This window comes from Schistosoma haematobium, chromosome 1 (genome assembly GCF_000699445.3).
Source record: "Schistosoma haematobium chromosome 1, whole genome shotgun sequence".
Lineage (NCBI taxonomy): Eukaryota > Metazoa > Platyhelminthes > Trematoda > Strigeidida > Schistosomatidae > Schistosoma > Schistosoma haematobium.
In genome coordinates, this window is record NC_067196.1 from 63,212,802 (window position 1) to 63,232,381 (window position 19,580).

Consider the following 19,580-nt stretch of genomic DNA (forward strand, 5'->3'; position numbering starts at 1 on the left):
ACTTTGTATTGCTTCTTAGTCTCGGTCACCATTTCAATTTCCTATGGAAGGTGGGTTTTTAGTTTCTATTTTGTGTGTATTCAGCCCCAATTTCCATTTCAGATTACGATGAGTCTTCTGTCGGTAAAAGAGGTAAGCGACGTAGACTTAAAACTGAGGCAAGGGATTCTAAAAAGCGTGCAAAGTTAAAGCACAGGGTAGGTGTATGAATTACATTGTTCATTTATTCCGCAGGATGATTCTCTAGTCTTACCGAAAAGACGTTCAGATCGTGTTTCCAAGGTTTGTTTTTAGCCATTGCGTTACCGTTCTAGAAGGAAAAAACAGTCGATCAACTGTGTGAAGAGTTAGGGATAGATGACGTAGAGATGACTTACTCAACTGAAGATTTTGAAAACTGGACTATCCAAAAACTATTTGACCAGTACGTTCGTCCTCTGATAGCAAATAAAAACCCAAATGCATCGAAAGAAGATGTTCAAAAAGTATTAGATGCTAAATGGAAAGAATTCGCCATAATGAATCCTTATATCCCAAAAGGAGAGGAAGGTACCTAATTACAATCCCGCTTATCGACAAATTCAGACTTAGACGATGATTTCGATGATGTTGACACAGAAACCCAGGAGGACGAAGTTTCTGACATCCGTATTCACAATATACCATTTAAAAAACGTAAAGGCGTTGTGGGGAAACACATGGTTCAAATATCTTCGACCGGGTACGCTACTCCACTTTCTGCTGGAGCGGGTAGCGAGGCTGCCAGTCAGTCCCCTCCTCCTTCACCTGCTCAGGTGCCAGCTGCAACACCCCCTCTAAAGATTCGGATAAGCAAGAAAAAGAAAAAACGTGGTCGTAAAAAAATTGAGGTAAGTACAGGCTTTACTCATAAACATATAGGTCCCACACTTTCGAGTCATTCTTTGTTCCACATTTAAGAATTTTGCAGATAATTCGAGCAAGGTCTTTCTTAACTGTGTCGACTTAAATAAAAAAAGTCATGCTTCCACTAATTTGCCAACAAGGATTTCTTGTTTTATGAAAAGCAACTGGAATCTACTATTTAAAATGATTCATATTGGTGTTGTAGACTCACTGGTTTTCTGAGTATTATTCCACCTTAAGTTGGTCTTATGAGCTTAACGCATTATATAAATGGTTTCAAGGTTGAATTACCAGGTTACGATTTCGTGTGCTGCTCTAGTTATTGCTATACCGATCATTGCTTGGTATAATCGAATTTAGCTAAGAGAAACATATGGAAAATTGTTCTGTATAGTTAGTATCTGTTTGCACACTAAATCCAATGTTCTTGGAATCATGTGACCAAGTGATCGGAAACGTTATTGGATATTACCCAGAAATGTAAAAAGTACCAATCATGTTGGGGTTACTTTATCCTATATAATTAATGAAGTGGATATCATGAACTTATAATATTTGTCCATTATTTTATCACATCAATTTCTGTAGTCTTACCTACTGAATAAGTCATTGTATCTTATTATTACGGAGTATAAGAACCAATCTAGACTAACAACCAGCCCCCGAATGCCCAGGTACGGTCGAGGGTGGGGAAAGTCAGCTCTCCCTCTCGAAATGCTCTCACATGGCCACGTGCATACAACCACTGCCAGGGAAGTCCTACTCACTGCCTTCTCGTGGAGGGGCTGTTGTTTACGAAATTGAGAGGACAAAAACCGAATGTCCGGCGCTTTAACCGGGTTGGTGGACACAGAAAGTCCACCTAAGGGAGTTGGAAAACCCTGATTCCAAACCAATGGTGCACATGGGCTCTAGGATCCTAAGGAAATAAATAGCACATGAACCTATTGTTGGTCGCCGGCTACCATGGAACTGCATCTCCATAAGTTGCTTCACTGTCTTGTGGGTTAGACTGTCAGGTCAAAGGCTTGGGTTGTGGCCCCCCAAAGAGACCAATTGCTTCGGTTTGGGCACCAGGGCAGTATCCCAGCCCTCATATAAATCGAATGATTTATGTGGCGCATATCTATTTAGTGCCTCTTTTTACCAATGGTTAAATAATAATAAACAACCAATTTCATTGGTTTACACAGTTAAATCTGATAAAACGGTTCAGGTTTTGATGAACTCTCTTCATGAAGCTGTTTTCATTCGTCCCATTCCTACTATAATATGTAAAAGCAGCAACTGACTACATGCATAAAACAAACTCAGAGGATTGTAAACTACTTACTTAGCTTCAAAGTTTGCGTTGTATCGGAAGGTTGTGTAGATATCTCACCATTATAACCACATATGTCACATACATAGATGTTAAATTTTTCCATCAATCTTTAAGAAATATATGCTAAAAGCTTCCAAGTGGAAATTATGGTGATCAAGGCGTGTCACTTGTAACACTTAAAAGTATCACCAAAACTAGTAGCAGAAAGATGCATAAGAGTTTATTAAATGCAATTTTCTTAACTACAATCTTCCGTGAACTCAGTTCCTTTTGTCTCATACAATGTAAAGAGTAGGTCGATGCTCATTATTTACAAAATTGTAGCCCTAGACATCAGGGAAAATGTCCAGACAACCAATACAAATGAATTAAAATTAGCTCGATTTCACAATTTATTGACTCGCGACTCTAGCTAAGTGGATAACGTTCTGTCATTTGAAGAGAAAGGTACTGAGTTCGAGATCCGAAGTGAACACCAACTCTTGGATGCAGGCACGTCCAGCTGACGAGTTCCAAATAGGAAGAAACGTGTGTCTGAGATTCCACTGCTAGCCAACATTTATATGCTTAAAATGCTCGTGGTTTAGTGGGAATACTTAGGTAGCGTTTAGAGGGTGCATATCCACCCAAGTGTCTGATCAGTTTTACTCTAAAACATCAGTGGGAAGATTCGAACAATCAATACACTTTCTGGTCAGGTTTAAAGTAAAAGATGAAAGTTGCGATTAGTACTATCAGCCCTCTTACTAACTTATTGCCTCTGTGGTTTGTATTTTTTCACTGTAGTCTTCTGGGTAGCTTAACATACAACGCTGAGCCAGGATTAATTCCTCTTATGGGATTATAAATCAACAATATATTATATTTTATCCTTTTATTTTTATATTTACAAAACTATACAGGAGCGGTCTGTTGGAGGCCATAACACAAGTGATGAAGAATTCGAACGACAATTAGAAGAGGCCGAATTGGCTCAAGATGAAGAACGTGATCGTCGCAAGCAACGGGCAGTCAGGCGTCCTACTGCTGGTGGGAATGGGCCTGGGTCCAAACTGGTCGATTCGAGTTTCTTGTCTAGTAAAGTAATCCATACTCACCAGAAGACAACTGCTCGGTTTCCCCTGGTTGTTGCTCGCACTTTTACGAAAATCGGAGAGGAAGAAGGTTATGAGACCGATCATCAGGATTATTGCGAAGTTTGTCAACAGGTAAGATCGATGACACTGTATCTTATATGCTCCCAATTCAGTTAATTTACACAATTAATGTCTGTTTTTAGATTCCCTTTTAAGTGAATATCTTTTCTTTCTATTAGGGAGGTGAAATAATGTTGTGTGATACATGTCCACGTGCATATCATTTGGTGTGCTTAGATCCAGAGTTAGAAGAAGCTCCAGAAGGAACTTGGTCTTGTCCCCATTGTGAGAAGGAAGGTATCACATCCGTTTCTAAAGCAAATAAAGAGTGTGAAGATAGTGGATCTGAACCAGCTGTTACATCTGACAAGAATGGAAAAATAGTGTCTGCTGTTCATCCAACCTCTCCTGAAAAAGATGAACATCAGGAATTTTGTACGGAATGTAGAGATGGTGGTGATCTTATTTGTTGTGATAACTGTCCAGCTAGTTACCACATAGCTTGTTTAATCCCACCTCTAGCCAATATTCCTGAAGGAGTTTGGCTGTGTCCACGTTGTGGCTGTAAACCACTGAAAGCCAAGGTGTCTAGAATACTCACATGGAGATGGTTTGAACCTCCTAAAATTACCGATGAACTTGTCCATACACACTATCATCAGCGTTCACAAGAACAGGTCTCTGAAGTAAATAGTGAGGATACGTTAAATGCCGAAATTGTGTCGGGGAATGTTTGTACTGTTCTTGATCGAGATTCCAAATCAGATAACGTCAACCCAGTCATCTCAGTACCAATAGACTCGGATAAAACCGCTGTTAAAGTTTTAGCGGATAATGAATCAAAGCTTGTTGTGGAAAAACATAACTCTTTATCTACTCAACCACAGCATATTTCAATTAAACCACTTCACGTAAGACGTCCCACGAGAGAATTTTTCGTCAAATACTCAGATTTGTCATACTGGCACTCTGAATGGCTCACTGAACTACAGATAGATGTTCACCACCCAATCATGCTGCGAAATTATTTCAAGAAAAATGATATGGAAGAGCCTCCACTTCCTGAAGATGGAAGCACCTATAGGTGGGTTTATATTTCCAAATAACTAAAATGCAGTCTACTCAGTAACACACCATAATCTTTTTAGTTAAGTTGATAGTAATGATAATGTAACTGTATTGTTAGTTGCTTTATTCGAACAATAACGCCAGGGTTTGTCTTGATTTCATTTCGTTTTTTGGTAAACCAAGGATCAAATCTGTCTATGGTAAGCTCATGACTCACAAAATTAACGTTGCTTTCACCCCGTGTGGATTTCTAGGTTGTATCTCTTTATCATGCACTTGTTTTGTCCATTACATGCTTAAGAAATTACATCTGCAAATTGGAATTGGTACTTTAGTCTAAGAATGTAAATTTTTCTTCCTAATAAAGCACGCGTATACAGGACATGTAGTATCGAACAACGGGGTGACATTCAATAATTTTATCTGCAATGAACCGAACAAAGTGCACGATATTTTGAACTTGTTGCAAATCCCCTCAATTATTAAAGACATCGCTTCACTTTATAAACAGACATTCTTTTTATCTTTAGTGATATGAGAATTCCCAATTAAAACTGTCAACAGATCACTCATATTGCTGCAAATATTTGACCGTGTACATATAAAACATCCCCAATCACACCTGCCCAGTATATGCATAAAGCAGAAGACTGAGTGGTTAGACCGGTATCGCATTGCGTAATTTATTCTTGTTAAGTTGAATTGTGTAAGATATAGTGCTTCATTTTACGTTCCATAAAATAACCTTAATCCGTGTAAGAACTTTCGTCTAGATCTGAATGAATAGTTTCATGGTATTTGGGCACCAAATTGATGCAAGACAATGAGGAGGAAGGACGTATTTGTAATGGACAACGATGCCCATTAGGTCCCTCAGATAATACTTAAGTTCTGGATTTATGTTTACATTCAACTTTTTCCAATTTTCGTGGAGATTTGTATAGACAAACAGAAGATGTGGTTATGGGATCACCGGTTTCTCCAATTGTTGCTAACTTACTCATGCATTCATTGAAAACAAGTGCAATCTCAAACTGCCCCCTTTCACCTAAAATCTAGTTGGGGTACGTAGATGACATTTTCGCCATTATAAAACGAGATGGATTAGACGAACTGCTTAAAAACTTCAACAGTATGTCTGACAAAGTCAAATTCATTAAGGAGATTAAATCCACTGGCCACAAATTACCTATTCTGGACTGTTTGGTTGAAAATAAATGTAATGATTGTTGAAAAATAAATATATTTCGAAAGCTGACATATTCTGGGAAATATCAAGATTACAAGTCAGTATATTCCCATTCCACCAAAGTGACAGTGGCCAAGAATTTGATAACTAGAGTCCAAAATCTCGTCACTGAACCAAGTCACAAAGAAACTGAAAGAAATCTAGTTATGTCCACTCTGATGATGAATAATTATTGTAGGGATTTGATAAAAAGAATGATTAAGAAAGAGGACCAAAAAGATAAGAGATGAACAAAAACAATGAGTTAACACGATGGTGATCCCATATCGCAAAGGGATTCCAGAAGGATCCTAAATCTTCGAATTATATGTGTATTCTTTCTAAGAAACAATACTCTAAGGTCAAAACTGGTAAGAATCAAAGACAATACAAAGGGAGGATTAACGGAATTGTGTTGATGAAATCAAATGTAGTGATTGTAACGCTATATATGTAAGTGAAACTTCATGACAACTGAATGTGAGGGTGAAGGAACACAAACTTTGTTTAAAGCACATTCTTAAATCCTCAGATGATATAAAACTCGAAAACAAATCAGCGATAGCACTACGCTTAATAGATTCGAGTCATACAATTGATTTCAATGGTACAAGAATCCTTTAAAAAGGTTTTAATTCTTACAAAGAATGACTAACAGCCAAAGCCCTAGAGATACGGGCAAATCCGAATAGTATTAATAGAAGAGACGGAATACAATTAGCTGTCCCATGGCAACTAATAATTAATAAGTAAACCTGAACTCTTTATTCCACGTAATATATCATTTATCTGAAAAACAACAATTACATTCAACTGTTCTAATCAGTTGTCTTGTCTGAATATGTTAAGCAATTAACTGGAACAGCAGAAATATCATAAACATTCCTTCATTTATTTTGTTTACTTATCTTCATTTTATGCATACTGTGACATATTTGGTCGATATCATATATTAAAATTGTATATTGTCTTTGAAAATTCACCGATCAGAGGCGATAAATAGTGAATGAAATTCCTCACACCTCAGATCCACTTACGAATACACATAATATATTATCTTAACACACTTTTCGTTACACACCATATTTCTCATACACAATAAAGCAAATACCTACTTTTAACATTTTTAACATGATTGGATGACCTATTTAGTATACAGTTAACCGAAGAACCATGTACCTAGTTATATTCGGTAATTTTGGTGTTTGATTATATTTCCTCGAAAAAGCTTGGACCAGATCGTCGAGCAAAACGTTGAATTTAATGCAAAATCATTCTCTATGATTTTACAAATACGTTCTTCCTTAAACCTTAATCTATGCATGTAGAATTAAGTTTTGGCTTTCAGTTAGTCTCAGTACCCCAGATGTATTAGTCCTCCCTTGAAATCGTTAACTTTCACGGTGTTTTTAATGCATAGGCTATTTGAACTTTAGAAAGTCAGTGTACGTCTTCAAATCTCGAGATTAAATATGACACTTCGAAACTTATTTTCACACCATTCTAATTAGATTTCACTAAATACATTTTCGTCCATATCCTAATAATTAAAATTTATTTGTTGGGGTTTTCATTTATGTCAGTTGTAAGTTTCAACTAAATTTACGGTGTTTTAAGTAAATTTGTTTGAGTAAAGAAACAGTCAGAATTACACACCGTGGAAACTTTAAGTTAAAACCTTATATTCATAAACCCTCAGTAGAATAGTTCGCAAATTATATTTGTGATATCTAAGTATTTACCTACATATATTTAGCGTTCATTTTTCTCTTTACAGGGGCCGAGCTCGTGAAAAGGTTGCGGATCCACATAATTTAGAAGAACGCTTCTATAAATGGGGTGTTAGACCGGAATGGTTACAACCACAAAGGATCATCGACCACAGAACTGGTAGAGGAGGTCAAACCTGGTATCTAGTTAAATGGCGTGATTTACCATATGATGAGTGCACATGGGAAGCACGAGACGGTGAAGTTGTTGATATGGATAAATTCATTGAAGAATATCGTACAATGCGTAAGGTCTTCATGGGACATTTGTGCAGCACCGTAGGTCCTGATGGTTCATTGTCGGTTGTCAGTTTGTGCAAAAGACACAAACCTGGTCGTCGTTCTTCAAAAGAGCTGGCTGCTGAAAATTTAAGTCCTGAATTACTTCGTAAACTGCCACCTGATAAATGTTTGACAGATTTAAAGAAACAATACACTTCTCAACCAAGTTTTCTTGATGAAACCGATGGACAGTTACATGAATACCAATTGGAAGGTGTCAATTGGCTTAGGTTTTCCTTCGGTAACAAAATCGACACAATCTTAGCTGATGAAATGGGTTTGGGAAAAACGATCCAAACAATTGCTTTCCTTTATTCCCTTTACAAGGAAGGTCATTGTCGCGGCCCATTCCTTGTTGCCGCTCCACTCTCAACAATTATTAACTGGGAGCGTGAATTCGAGTTTTGGGCTCCAGATCTTTATGTAGTCTCTTACATCGGCGATAAAGACTCACGAACAGTTATAAGAGAGCACGAATTCTCATTCGATGAGGGTGCTGTCCGTGGTGGTGCTAAAGCTATGAAAATGAGAACCGGCACTTCAGTCAGATTTCACGTACTTTTAACAAGTTATGAGTTAATTAGTATTGACCAAGCTTTACTAGGCTCCATAGACTGGGAAGTTCTTGTCGTAGATGAGGCTCATCGACTAAAAAATAATCAGTCAAAGTTTTTCCGTATCTTGACAACCTATAAGATTGGATATAAGTTATTGTTAACAGGAACTCCTCTTCAAAATAATTTAGAAGAACTTTTCCACCTACTACATTTTATGACCCCTGAAAAATTCAACGATATGCAAGGATTCTTAGATGAGTTCGCTGATATATCAAAAGAAGAACAAGTAAAGAAACTTCATGATATGCTTGGTCAACACTTACTTAGGCGTCTTAAGGCTGATGTGTTACAGGATATGCCGTCTAAAGGTGAATTCATCGTCAGAGTAGAGCTTAGTCCTATGCAAAAGTGAGTCACATCGTATGTTTAGTTTTTTTTATCATTCCCATCCTTTTTTTCGTTACCATTTTATGCATTCTGTGATATGTGGGCTTTAAATCAAGAGTTTAGTAGTTACCAACCTGAATAACCTTACTTCATTACGAAAGCTACAGCTGTATTGCAGATTTCCTATTGGATTTCTCTTATAGCCCTTTGTTCACATTAACGTGATACAGCTGAACAATCAAATGGACGTTCTTATAATAGGGTTTAATTACACCTGTTGGGCTGCCACCACAGTAAATGGGATATATTTAGTTATGATTTATATTAATTAAAATCATGCTTAAATGTTTCCGAGATAATGCGCTATTCATCCAAATTTATATAGATTTATTTATTCAGAGATTTGCTTTTCGACTTAGAGTACGTTAATGACAAAGTTTCGTTGCGTGAAGACCCCAACGTAATCCGAAGCCTTCTAAATGACCTGAGTAACCGTGCAAGCATTACTCTCCAGTTAACCTTAATATGGTGTTTCGTGTTTAGTCCGGATCGATCAGTTCATTTACATTGGAAGTCTCATCACTTCTAGTCGAATGGTATGTAGGATTTAATTTGTCCTACAGATATTCTACTAGAGCTGTAAACGCAATACTGGTGACCCCAGAGTTTATGTGAAAGCTATAGTCAGAACAAGGACGTCAGTCAGTCAGTAACAACGTAGAACTTCGTACGTACGTACGTCAGTTCGAGTTGCCACACCACATTAGCACAGAGATGCAGTGGTCGATTCAAATCAAGGACGACTTGGCTTTAAGCTTTATCTGTTTCTAAACGTAAAAATAACAATCTGATTAGTACAATATTTAAAGGAATTATAGCCATCAGATGAAACGCACAAACATACCGATCAGTTTTACGTGTCTTATCGAAATGAGAAAAAGAAGATTCACACTAATATAAAAGGATAATAATGTCCTTTAATTGTCAGGTTACATGCAACAGGGATAGTCTACAGTCACATCAGATCAGATTGACGTTGTGGACGCTTAAGCAACGATTTGATTAGTTAGTTATGGAGCATTGCGGACGATTTTAAACCATATCATTCAGTCTTCAACCATTGGTTACAATAATCACGCGGACCCCAACTAGGTAATCTGCACCCACGTATATGACTCAGTTCAATGCTCACTGTCTTCATGGACTGATGACATATCTTATCTTGGTCTCTTTCAACAAAGTCGTACACCAACCGTCATCACGCGTCTAGTTGATGGTTGGGCCTACGTGATGCATATCCTAAGTAGCTCAGTTGATAAAAACTCACTACCTCATCAGTCGATTTGCCATACCCACATTGTACTCTGGGTTTAACCTCAGAATCGCCAAGTCGATGGTTTTAAAATATACGAGCAATGGTCCGAAAACACCTATGATCTAATACTAGTAACCTGCGAATATCCTGTATTTTTAAAGCCCATTTTTCACCCGTAAAGTTAAACGGAGCGAACTACTGTATAATGGAATCATTCTTTGGTTGGTAAACGGATATCTCTACACCACAAATGACGCAGGTTGGCAAAAGCTAATCGGGCTTTCTGGGTTCATGCTGATACTTCGTCAAAAACCAGGTCATCGGGATTGATGAGACTGTGAAGATAAGTGGAACGGTCAACGCACTCTACTATTTCACTCTCTACTATTACTTCAGGTATTGAGGCAGACCAATCCTAAAGTAATACTTTACATTTAGAGGGATAAAAACGCGTTACAAGCATGCTAGTATTATTGCTTAGTTTGGTTAGAGCATTGCATCTTCTCAGCGTCTTCACCAAACAGGACTATGTCATCTGCGTATTATAAGTCAACAATAAAATCTCCTGGAAGATCAGTTATTGATAAGTTAAACAGTGAGCGTTATTTCTAAAAGAATGTCTATGACAGAGTTATATAAGAATGGGGAATGTGAACAACCCTGACAAGAAACACTTAAAGTAACCTATGACAGTTCTCCATAAGCTCTGACTCAGCCAGCAATCTTCCTGGAGAGTCTGCATAATGGTATTGTTCTACTTTGGTACGTATTTCAATAACATACTGCTACAAAACATTACAATCAGCGGAGTCAAATGCCATCTTAAGGTAAAGAAACACAACTACAGTCAGACGTTAGATAAACTGATTCCGCTGTGATTGTCGCAAGGGAATTTCTGTCCTCATAAAAACTGGGACGGTAAGTGATCGAGACCAGTCAGATGAGATTACATGCCTTTCCCAGATTCCAGCTAATATCTCAGTTAATGGAACTCCTAAAACTGGACCAGCATCTTTAAAGATCACTGGTTATCCCATTAGGGCCTACTGGTCTCCCTCACTTTAGGTTATAAATTTTCGTACTTTGTTAAGTTTCGGTGACTTATGTTGAAGGGTAGTTGGAAAGTAGTTAAACTGTTCCTCTAATTGTTCTACCTATCGTCTCAGTCTCCTGGGTCTTGAATAAATCACTGTTTCATCTTTTTAGAGAATAATCTCACTACCGAATTTTTAGTAACTTTCTTTGATGTCTAAAAAGTTGTTCACTGCTGCCTATCTCCACCGCCCTTTCCATTGCTTTTGCTTTAGCTCCCCACTACTCACGATCTGTAGGTAAAATTTTATTAGTCTGTGTCCAGGTTGTCTTCGCTCTTTGTGTTCAGAGCCGAACCGCATGACTATTCGATATTGACTTTATTAGGTAGGTATTAATATTATATATCCTAGTCTATGAAAAGCTGGGATTGATTGTAATTGAAGTTAGACAGCCGATGAGTTCAGGTCACTAATATTATGATCTTCATGCCAGAACGAAAAGCAGCACTATTGTTGGTAAAATTACTAATTTTCTCATCTTATTGCACAGTGGCAATTGATATAAATACTAAAACACAGACGTCCAAAAAGCGTTAATTTAATCTATCTTATGATGATAATGAAACAATATATGAGATTAATAGATTACACATTGTTCTCTTTTCATATAAAAAGGCGTTACTATAAATTTATACTTACTCGTAACTTCGAGGCTCTGAGCTGTCGCAGTGGAGGTTCTCAAGTTTCTCTTATCAATATTATGATGGACCTCAAGAAGTGTTGCAATCACCCTTTCCTTTTTCCTTCTGCGGCTGAGGAGGCACAGCGTATGCCCAATGGTGCTTATGAAGGTGTCGGATTACGGAAAGGCTCTGGGAAACTGGAACTTATGAGCAAAATGCTACGCAAACTGTATGAAACAAAACATCGTGTGCTGATTTTCTCTCAAATGACTAAGATGCTAGACCTCTTAGAGGACTTCTTAGATTCTGAAGGTTATAAATTTGAAAGGATCGATGGTGCGGTTACAGGACAGCTTCGTCAAGATGCTATAGATCGTTTTAATGCCCCTGATTCTCTTTCCTTCGCGTTTTTATTATCCACCAGGGCAGGAGGTCTAGGCATAAATTTAGCTTCCGCAGATACAGTCATCATATATGATTCGGATTGGAACCCACATAATGACATCCAAGCATTTTCTCGTGCTCATCGTATCGGTCAGTCCAATAAAGTAAGCTTACTATTTCAAAACTATTTAAAACTCCTCAGATTCCACTTAGTAATCTGTATCTGTTCTCTTTACAGCTCTGTTATATTTTTTGGATTAATAGTAACCTGCAGCCCACGCCTAGTTTTTGTATATTTTGTACTGAAATTGGTATGCTAAGTGTACTTTTTCATTTTATCTAATTGGTAAAATAATTCTGCAAATATGCGTTTTGTATTTGATGGACTAAATAAGAAATAAAACATCAGGGTCACAAACTCCCCATATCGTATTAAGTTAAAAATTTACTAAAGGTTTGTAGATTTAAATATTTACCAATTGATTTTAATGTGTATAAAATTGTATTATGATGGTTCATTTTCAACTGCTGATGCACAATGTTTCGTGTTTAGTTGGTTACAACGTTATCATTCAACATTTAGAAACATTTTCGCTTACTTTTTCAGTAGACTGTGTTTATATATTTGGGCACATTATTTCACCACTTGTCGGATCACTGTATACTGTTGTTTTCGATCCATTAGTCGTGAAAATAACTTTATTTGTCTATCTAGGTTATGATTTATCGGTTCGTCACTCGTGGTACAGTTGAAGAACGTGTTACACAAGTTGCTAAAAAGAAAATGATGCTGACTCATTTAGTTGTTCGTCCTGGTTTAGGCGGTAAAGGTTCGTGTCAAATGTCCAAAAAAGAACTGGATGATATTCTTAAATTTGGGACTGAAGATCTGTTCAAGGAAGGGGAGGAAAGCAGTAAGTTTTCTGTTATTCTAATAAACCAGTAAGTAATCCGAATAAGTCAAGTAAACTAGCTGTTTCTCATTCTCTCCCACTCACTCTTGGACTCAATAAGTAACGCTCGATATCGCAGCTGTTAGGGGCTATGTCTCAGAAGCCAATAAATCAAGATGGCACCTCCAACTTGATGGTGGTCTCTATTGAAATCAATCAATTATAGCCAACGTAGAACTTGCTATGGATGTATATCGGTCCATGTTGCACACCACATTGGGACAGCGAGATAGAATTATCAAGATGTTATGATCTCTTATTACGACCCAGCTAATAATCTTGGACACTACTTCACTCATCAAGTCCCCAAATCAGAAAACAGTTGAACAGGAACCCAATTGTATTCCAAATAAACAAGGTTGAATGGAAGTAGGAATGACAATAAGAAAACCTTCGGTATATTTATAGTTTACACCAGAAGATTCTATAGCTTTCTCCTAGTATCCGCTAGCGCTGATTGGCCGAGAAAGACCGCAACACAATCCTATACGGAACATGCTTTAACCCTATCTATATCTCGCTAACACAGGATGAGTATGAACAGAGTAGAAAAAGTGAACTCCAAAATTAAAAAAGTATAAAATAATTCAGAAAATCAGGAATTAATAGATAAAATATAAGTGCATCCGCCCATTAGCAATGTTTCTAGGTCACGCCACTCAACCTGACGCTTATCCTGTATGCAACTTTTCATATATTTTACTAAAATCAGCAATCTTTTCAAACTAAACCACCAGCTTTCGTAATACTATATTCACACATAGTTACACTTCGTTAATACTTTTGTTATTTATCCGCGTTAGTGGAAGATGAACACACTATCGTTTATGATGATGCTGCTATTGAGCGTTTATTGGATCGTAGCCAGCAGGGGTTAGAAGAAAAAGCTTTAGAAATGAACGACTACCTAACCTCCTTCAAAGTTGCTCATTATGAAAAGAAAGGAGTTATTGAAGAAGAAGATGATGAATCGGAAGATGAAGATGAAAATCGTGAAGTAATGTAGTTTATTCATTTTGATAATTAATAGATGACATTATATATATTTTTCGTTTAAAACAGGTTATATTTTCACATATATGGAAAATATATTATAATCGGGTCTACGTAGACCGAAATCAACAGCTCGACGTCCACTTATATAGCTTATCTGTTAAGTACTGCAGTCGATGTAACTGATATGTGGGTTCATGTTTGTATTTCATTGGGAGGATATCAAGTCACATCAATTATTATCCCGAAATGTAGCACGAAATAAAGTAGGTTGCTGACTGCAAAAAGGTTCAAACCTTGCATTATTTACACTGTGATCACCAGGTTATCAATAAATGCCTGAACAATCCTTTCCGTCTAGCCTTAACCTAATATATTCTTCTCATGAGAAAAGAACATATGGTTGGAGACTCTGGGTAACGCGGCTCAGAATCGACCACAATGGCGTCGGTGTATACATTCTTTGTTTTCCCTTAAGCCGTAAGATTCAAATTGCTTTATATCTTTCTTTCTATGTACTAATTCTTTCTTCCTGTACTATATCCTTATTCACACTTTCTTTTATACATTACTACTATTCAAGTGATTATTTCTATGAATTTGGCGTTCATCTTGTGCTAATGAGGTGTGGCAACTTGGACCGATGCATATATGTGCCTGGTCCTACGTTGTAGCTGATTGATATTCTTCTCATCCAACTTTATTTTGTTTTGCTAAAGGTAATTACTTAGTTGTCCATGGGAATATAAGCAAAAATAACTGTAGATTGTTCCGTTTGTGAGAATCCACTGATGTAATATTATTTATACAACTGTTAATAAAGATCCCAACTGATGCTGCATTCTGGGCTCTGTGTTTCGTGATACACTGAAGTCAATATCTGGATACACTAAACATATGATAAGTGTACCTTACATCACTACTCTGTGACATCAAATTTGAGCTTGTGAAATGCATCAAATTATTAGCAAAGCGTTTATATCTTGGTTAAATCAACCTGCCTCCGGATCCAAATGTTGAATGTGGGAAGTTTAATATCACAAACAGACTATTCAACTTCCAAACTGAAAAGTGCTTACTAAGTAGGTGCTCATTATTTCAAAAAGAAAATTTTCTGATGCTGTTGAACTGCTAATTCAAACTGAAATATAGTTTCAGCATTTTAACGGGAGTTTAGCAAAATCGATATTTCGATAGTACGTTTCCATGGATATATATATATATATATATATATATATATATATATATATATATATATATATATATATATATATATATATATATAGAAATACGGTGAATTTTTTTATCTTTCATAGGTTTTGTAAAGGCCTTAAATTCTTTATGCTTTCATTATTAAAGATAACTCTCACACTTCTGATCTGTTGATATATTAGTCTTAGCAAAAGATACATCAAAAAGAAATTTAAAGTTTAGTTATCGTAGTTCACTAGAATGTTCACACACCCTGTTTTTCACAATTGTAGTGTTCATTTGTACGATTAACTTGGAGTTGATGTCTTCCCAACTGTTATATCCTAACGAAGAATAAGTGAATAGTAGCTGTTAGGAATTACTTATGGACTATTATTAAGTATATTTTTATTGGATAACTGTTAACTAACTATATTATATGTATATTCATTCCTTTTTTTATAAGCTTTCATTTGACTTATTGACTGTTTTATGATTCGCTATCCTCAAACTGTTCCCAATTTATTATTAATAGTATCTCACAACTATAGCCACCTTTGGCTTGATCTTGTATAATTATTATTTTCTATTTTATGTTGTGATGTGGTCTGGATTGCTTGCATATAAACCAAGTATGCCTGGAATATATGATTCATACTGTAGAAGCTGTGTTCTAGACTCAAAAGACAGTTAAGTAAGGAGGACCGACAAGGACCGTAGGCTGCTTGTACCGGTTAACACGTCATTGGGTTGGCACAGTGCTAAGATTGTATAGGTCGTGTCCTGATTGACAATATTATCACGTGAGAATTGAGAGGCCAAAAGACATAACGCTTATTGCTTTAAGGTGTTTTTACCTTTCTGTCTGACCGTTCACTTTAAAATTGCAGCAGAATGGAACTTTTAACAAACGTTAGCTTACGAATCTTATGAAACAAAAAAGTAAATTCAACCCATTGGCTTTTAATGGCCATATTACTTCCTTTCTCACTGATGCATTCACAGAAAACAAATTATTTCATTCATATAATGTGGTTCGGGATTTTAAAAATTGGTTAAATCACGGAATGTATCACTAACGGAATTATTTGGTCACTGGTTTACATATTAAAGAGTACGCACTATTTAGTCACCTTTATTTCAGCTTCGTTTGTATCCAAAACATGCTTTTGGTGTTTATTTATATCCACGTGGGTAGGCGATTATCAGCTTAATGGATGTAACTTAGTACCACGTTTTCGTATTGGTTATTTGTATTTTTGATTTCATTATTACTGCTTCCTATTGTTTCTGTCAGGTTATCAAACAGGAACTTGATCCAGCAGATCCAACGTATTGGGAAAAGTTGTTGCGCCATCACTTTGAACAAGCTCAAGAAGATCAAGCTCGAGCTCTTGGAAAAGGTAAAAGAGTTCGAAAACAGGTTAATTACTCAACAAATCAAGAAGAAGAAGAAGAGTGGAATCAGGCTATGACTGATCATGATAGTGACTTTTCTAACAAAGTTAGTTTTTTATCTCTTCATTATGAAGTATTTGCTAGTCTCAGTTATCTTTTGCTTGCTTGAGCGAACATCCAACCCAACACTCATCAAAACGCAACCTTTACCTGAAATATATGACCAGATACTAGCAACCTACATTTCCTTTCACTTTCATCGGCCTTTTTAAACTATCGTCAATCAATATAATCAAACGCTCTATGTAATCGCCGTTTAATAGATGAGCAAATACCCTGCCTGTCTCAAAGGTGGAGCAGTTCGGGAAAGGCAAAGTATCAGTTAGTTCAAATTACCTTCTTAAACTGTATTTCCATAATAATGAGCTGTCATAGTAGCTGGATACAGTTTTATATGGTAGTATAATACCTAACTAACACCGCTTTAGATAAGCATTAGCGTAATGTCTAGTTTTCGACTAAATAAAATTTTAACCACAAGAGAAAATGCTTTGCTGAAAACATCGTCATCTCTGTAAGTATTCGCGAACACGTGCCTCATTTTAACCAGTTGGCGAGTGTGACATACCGTTCGATGATACTGGATGCTAGAAAAGACTCATATGTTTTTAAATACGTCCTTCAGTGTTTTTGATGTAGAAATTATTTCATATTTTCCTTGCTAATTATGTGCTGTGAAATTCAGGATGAAGATGACGATGAATATGACGAGCGTACAGGTGCAGCCGGCGGCGATGTTCCCGTTATGAGTCGTCGCACTCGGCGTGAACGTGAAGGTAAAATGCCTCCACTTCTGTCTCGTGTTAACGGTCAGATTGAAGTACTAGGCTTTAATGCTCGTCAGCGTCGCTCATTTCTCAATGCAGTAATGCGGTGAGTGTAAATTTCTTCAAAATGTTTCGTGCTTTTCCAATATAGAATAAACCCTACATATATGTCGTTCGTTTTTAATTTAGTTACTCAAATGCAAATACCATCTTACTTTTATGTGTTTGCGAAGGTCCTTAGCTTTTTGTGTATCTGTGATCATAACTTAAAGCCTAATAAGGAATCTTTGTTTTACTCTCTATTTATAGTTACAGAACCAAATAGGTACTTAAGTTTCGCATAATAGTGGTCGTAATAAAATAGCGGCAGTTTTTTAATGAAATTTTCGTAAAGGGTAACTAGTTTCACAGTGTTTGATCTAATTTTATGAAATCTGCCGCATTTGCCTCTCTGAATACTTATTGGCCAGTTTTTTTAAGAGTCATGTATTTGTTGAGCTAGTTAGAATGCAGCTCAGCTTTTTATTGCTGGATATTTTCATTATTACAAACTTCCTATTTACGAAATAGTAGGTACGAACAATCAGACTAAAAAATGCTCTCTTCAAATGATCGGAATGCATTAAAACGTAAAACTTAACGGCGATACTACGTTTCACACATTGCAGAAACCTCTTTCATTATTTGTGACTGTTTTATCCTAAAATCCATGACAAAGGTATTAAATATTTAGTGTTTGTAGAAAATTTGTTGTAAACAGTCGACAGGCCCGAATGTAATTTTTAGTGTAATATCACCTACTGACACGACTTAAAATTTAGAGGGCTTTTGAAAAAATACTGACTTCAACAGACATTCATTACCCTTAGTTCATGCCTCGTATTTGGTTTCGTGAATGTTAGTTGTTAACCGCTTGAATATATAATTTGTCTATGATCCATTGTACTGCGTTTCCTTATCGTAATTCATCGTAGCAACACTATTTTAGAACTTGAAAGTTGTTTGGTATTCCACAAGCTGTGTTACTTTATTTTGAATGTTTCATTTATTTCCTACTTTAAACCTTCTATTACGTATTTTCTAACAACACTATATAGGTATGGACTACCTCCAAGTGATCAACCTTGGATGGTCAGGGATTTAAGATGTAAACCTGACCGTGTATTTCGAGCCTATATTTGTTTATTTATGCGTCACCTTTGTGAACCTGAAACAGAGAATTCTGATAGTTTCAGTGATGGGGTTCCCCGAGAAGGATTATCTACTCAACATGTTCTTAGTCGTATCGGAATTATGGTTCTTGTTCGAAAAAAGGTAAGTTTATCAACATTTGTGTGCTTAAAAATAGTGTTGTAAATTTAAGAAATGATTGTGTTGATAGTTCGAGTTATTAACTTGGTGTGGTTTCGCTTTCAGCTTTGCATTTCATAAGTGATCCTACTAAGTTTGTTCAGTAAACTTTAGGTCACTTTCTGAAGTGGTGGCGTAGACTTTTAACTCGTTAATATGTTGTCGTCTCAGTATAATAAACACTTGAGTTTCTGTACTTTATCAAATCAGATATTTAAAAGTATTAAGTATGAACTTAGGGGATTTGTATGAAAGTGAGTTGCAGTGGCTCGGGTGGTTACGTGTGTTATTCTCTAAATCCGGAGTTTTTAAATTATTCAATACTTTTATTTCGTCCTCGTATTTTTTACTTTTCAGTATATCGAATTTATGTTTCTAACTTTCGACGTCTCATCAAAACAGCACTAACACTTTTTCGCTCACTATACGACTGGATTTTGATTTGCTAAGACATATTAATTATTAAAATAATAATGTGAGTCACATGCACTGAATAATTAGATAGTGTGACCAATTAGATGAACTCTCACGGGATTGAGAACCGATTTCTAACCAAACGGATGTTTAACTGGGGTGATTGGTCAGTTGACGGAAGTACGATGACAGAGAAATAATCTATTACTTACATTTATTTAAGTGTAGGTATATCCGCATATCAGTTGTTTGATCGTAATCAGTGATGTACTGATGTATTCAGTACTAACCATTCATATGGTACAGTTTATTTCCGAAGTCATGTTACATAACATCCCTGTGGTAATAAAAATGACATACACAAGGTCCATTCTCTTATTGAAAGGTTCAACTCAGTGATCA

The 19,580-nt window shown here is 36.4% G+C and overlaps 1 protein-coding gene across 3 annotated transcripts in view; it reads left to right on the plus strand.

Moving 5' to 3' along the window:
• The window catches only part of CHD3_1 (choline dehydrogenase 3), a gene marked incomplete at its 5' end in the record, with an annotated part of 23,335 nt that continues 3,755 nt past the window's right edge, over positions 1-19,580 (plus strand). Inside the window, 14 exons of one of the 3 annotated variants that reach the window (XM_051209324.1) lie at positions 18-50; positions 103-197; positions 235-282; positions 315-549; positions 586-869; positions 3,112-3,417; positions 3,525-4,429; positions 7,419-8,657; positions 11,661-12,216; positions 12,768-12,966; positions 13,809-14,002; positions 16,487-16,693; positions 17,333-17,520; positions 18,512-18,728. In XM_051209324.1, the coding sequence (XP_051074768.1) occupies positions 20-50; positions 103-197; positions 235-282; positions 315-549; positions 586-869; positions 3,112-3,417; positions 3,525-4,429; positions 7,419-8,657; positions 11,661-12,216; positions 12,768-12,966; positions 13,809-14,002; positions 16,487-16,693; positions 17,333-17,520; positions 18,512-18,728 (4,704 nt within the window). Of the gene's footprint in view, positions 51-102; positions 198-234; positions 550-585; positions 870-3,111; positions 3,418-3,524; positions 4,430-7,305; positions 14,003-14,035; positions 15,207-16,486; positions 16,694-17,332; positions 17,521-18,511; positions 18,729-19,580 lie in introns of those variants that run through there. The other 2 variants (XM_051209326.1, XM_051209325.1) reach the window with 2 other exon arrangements.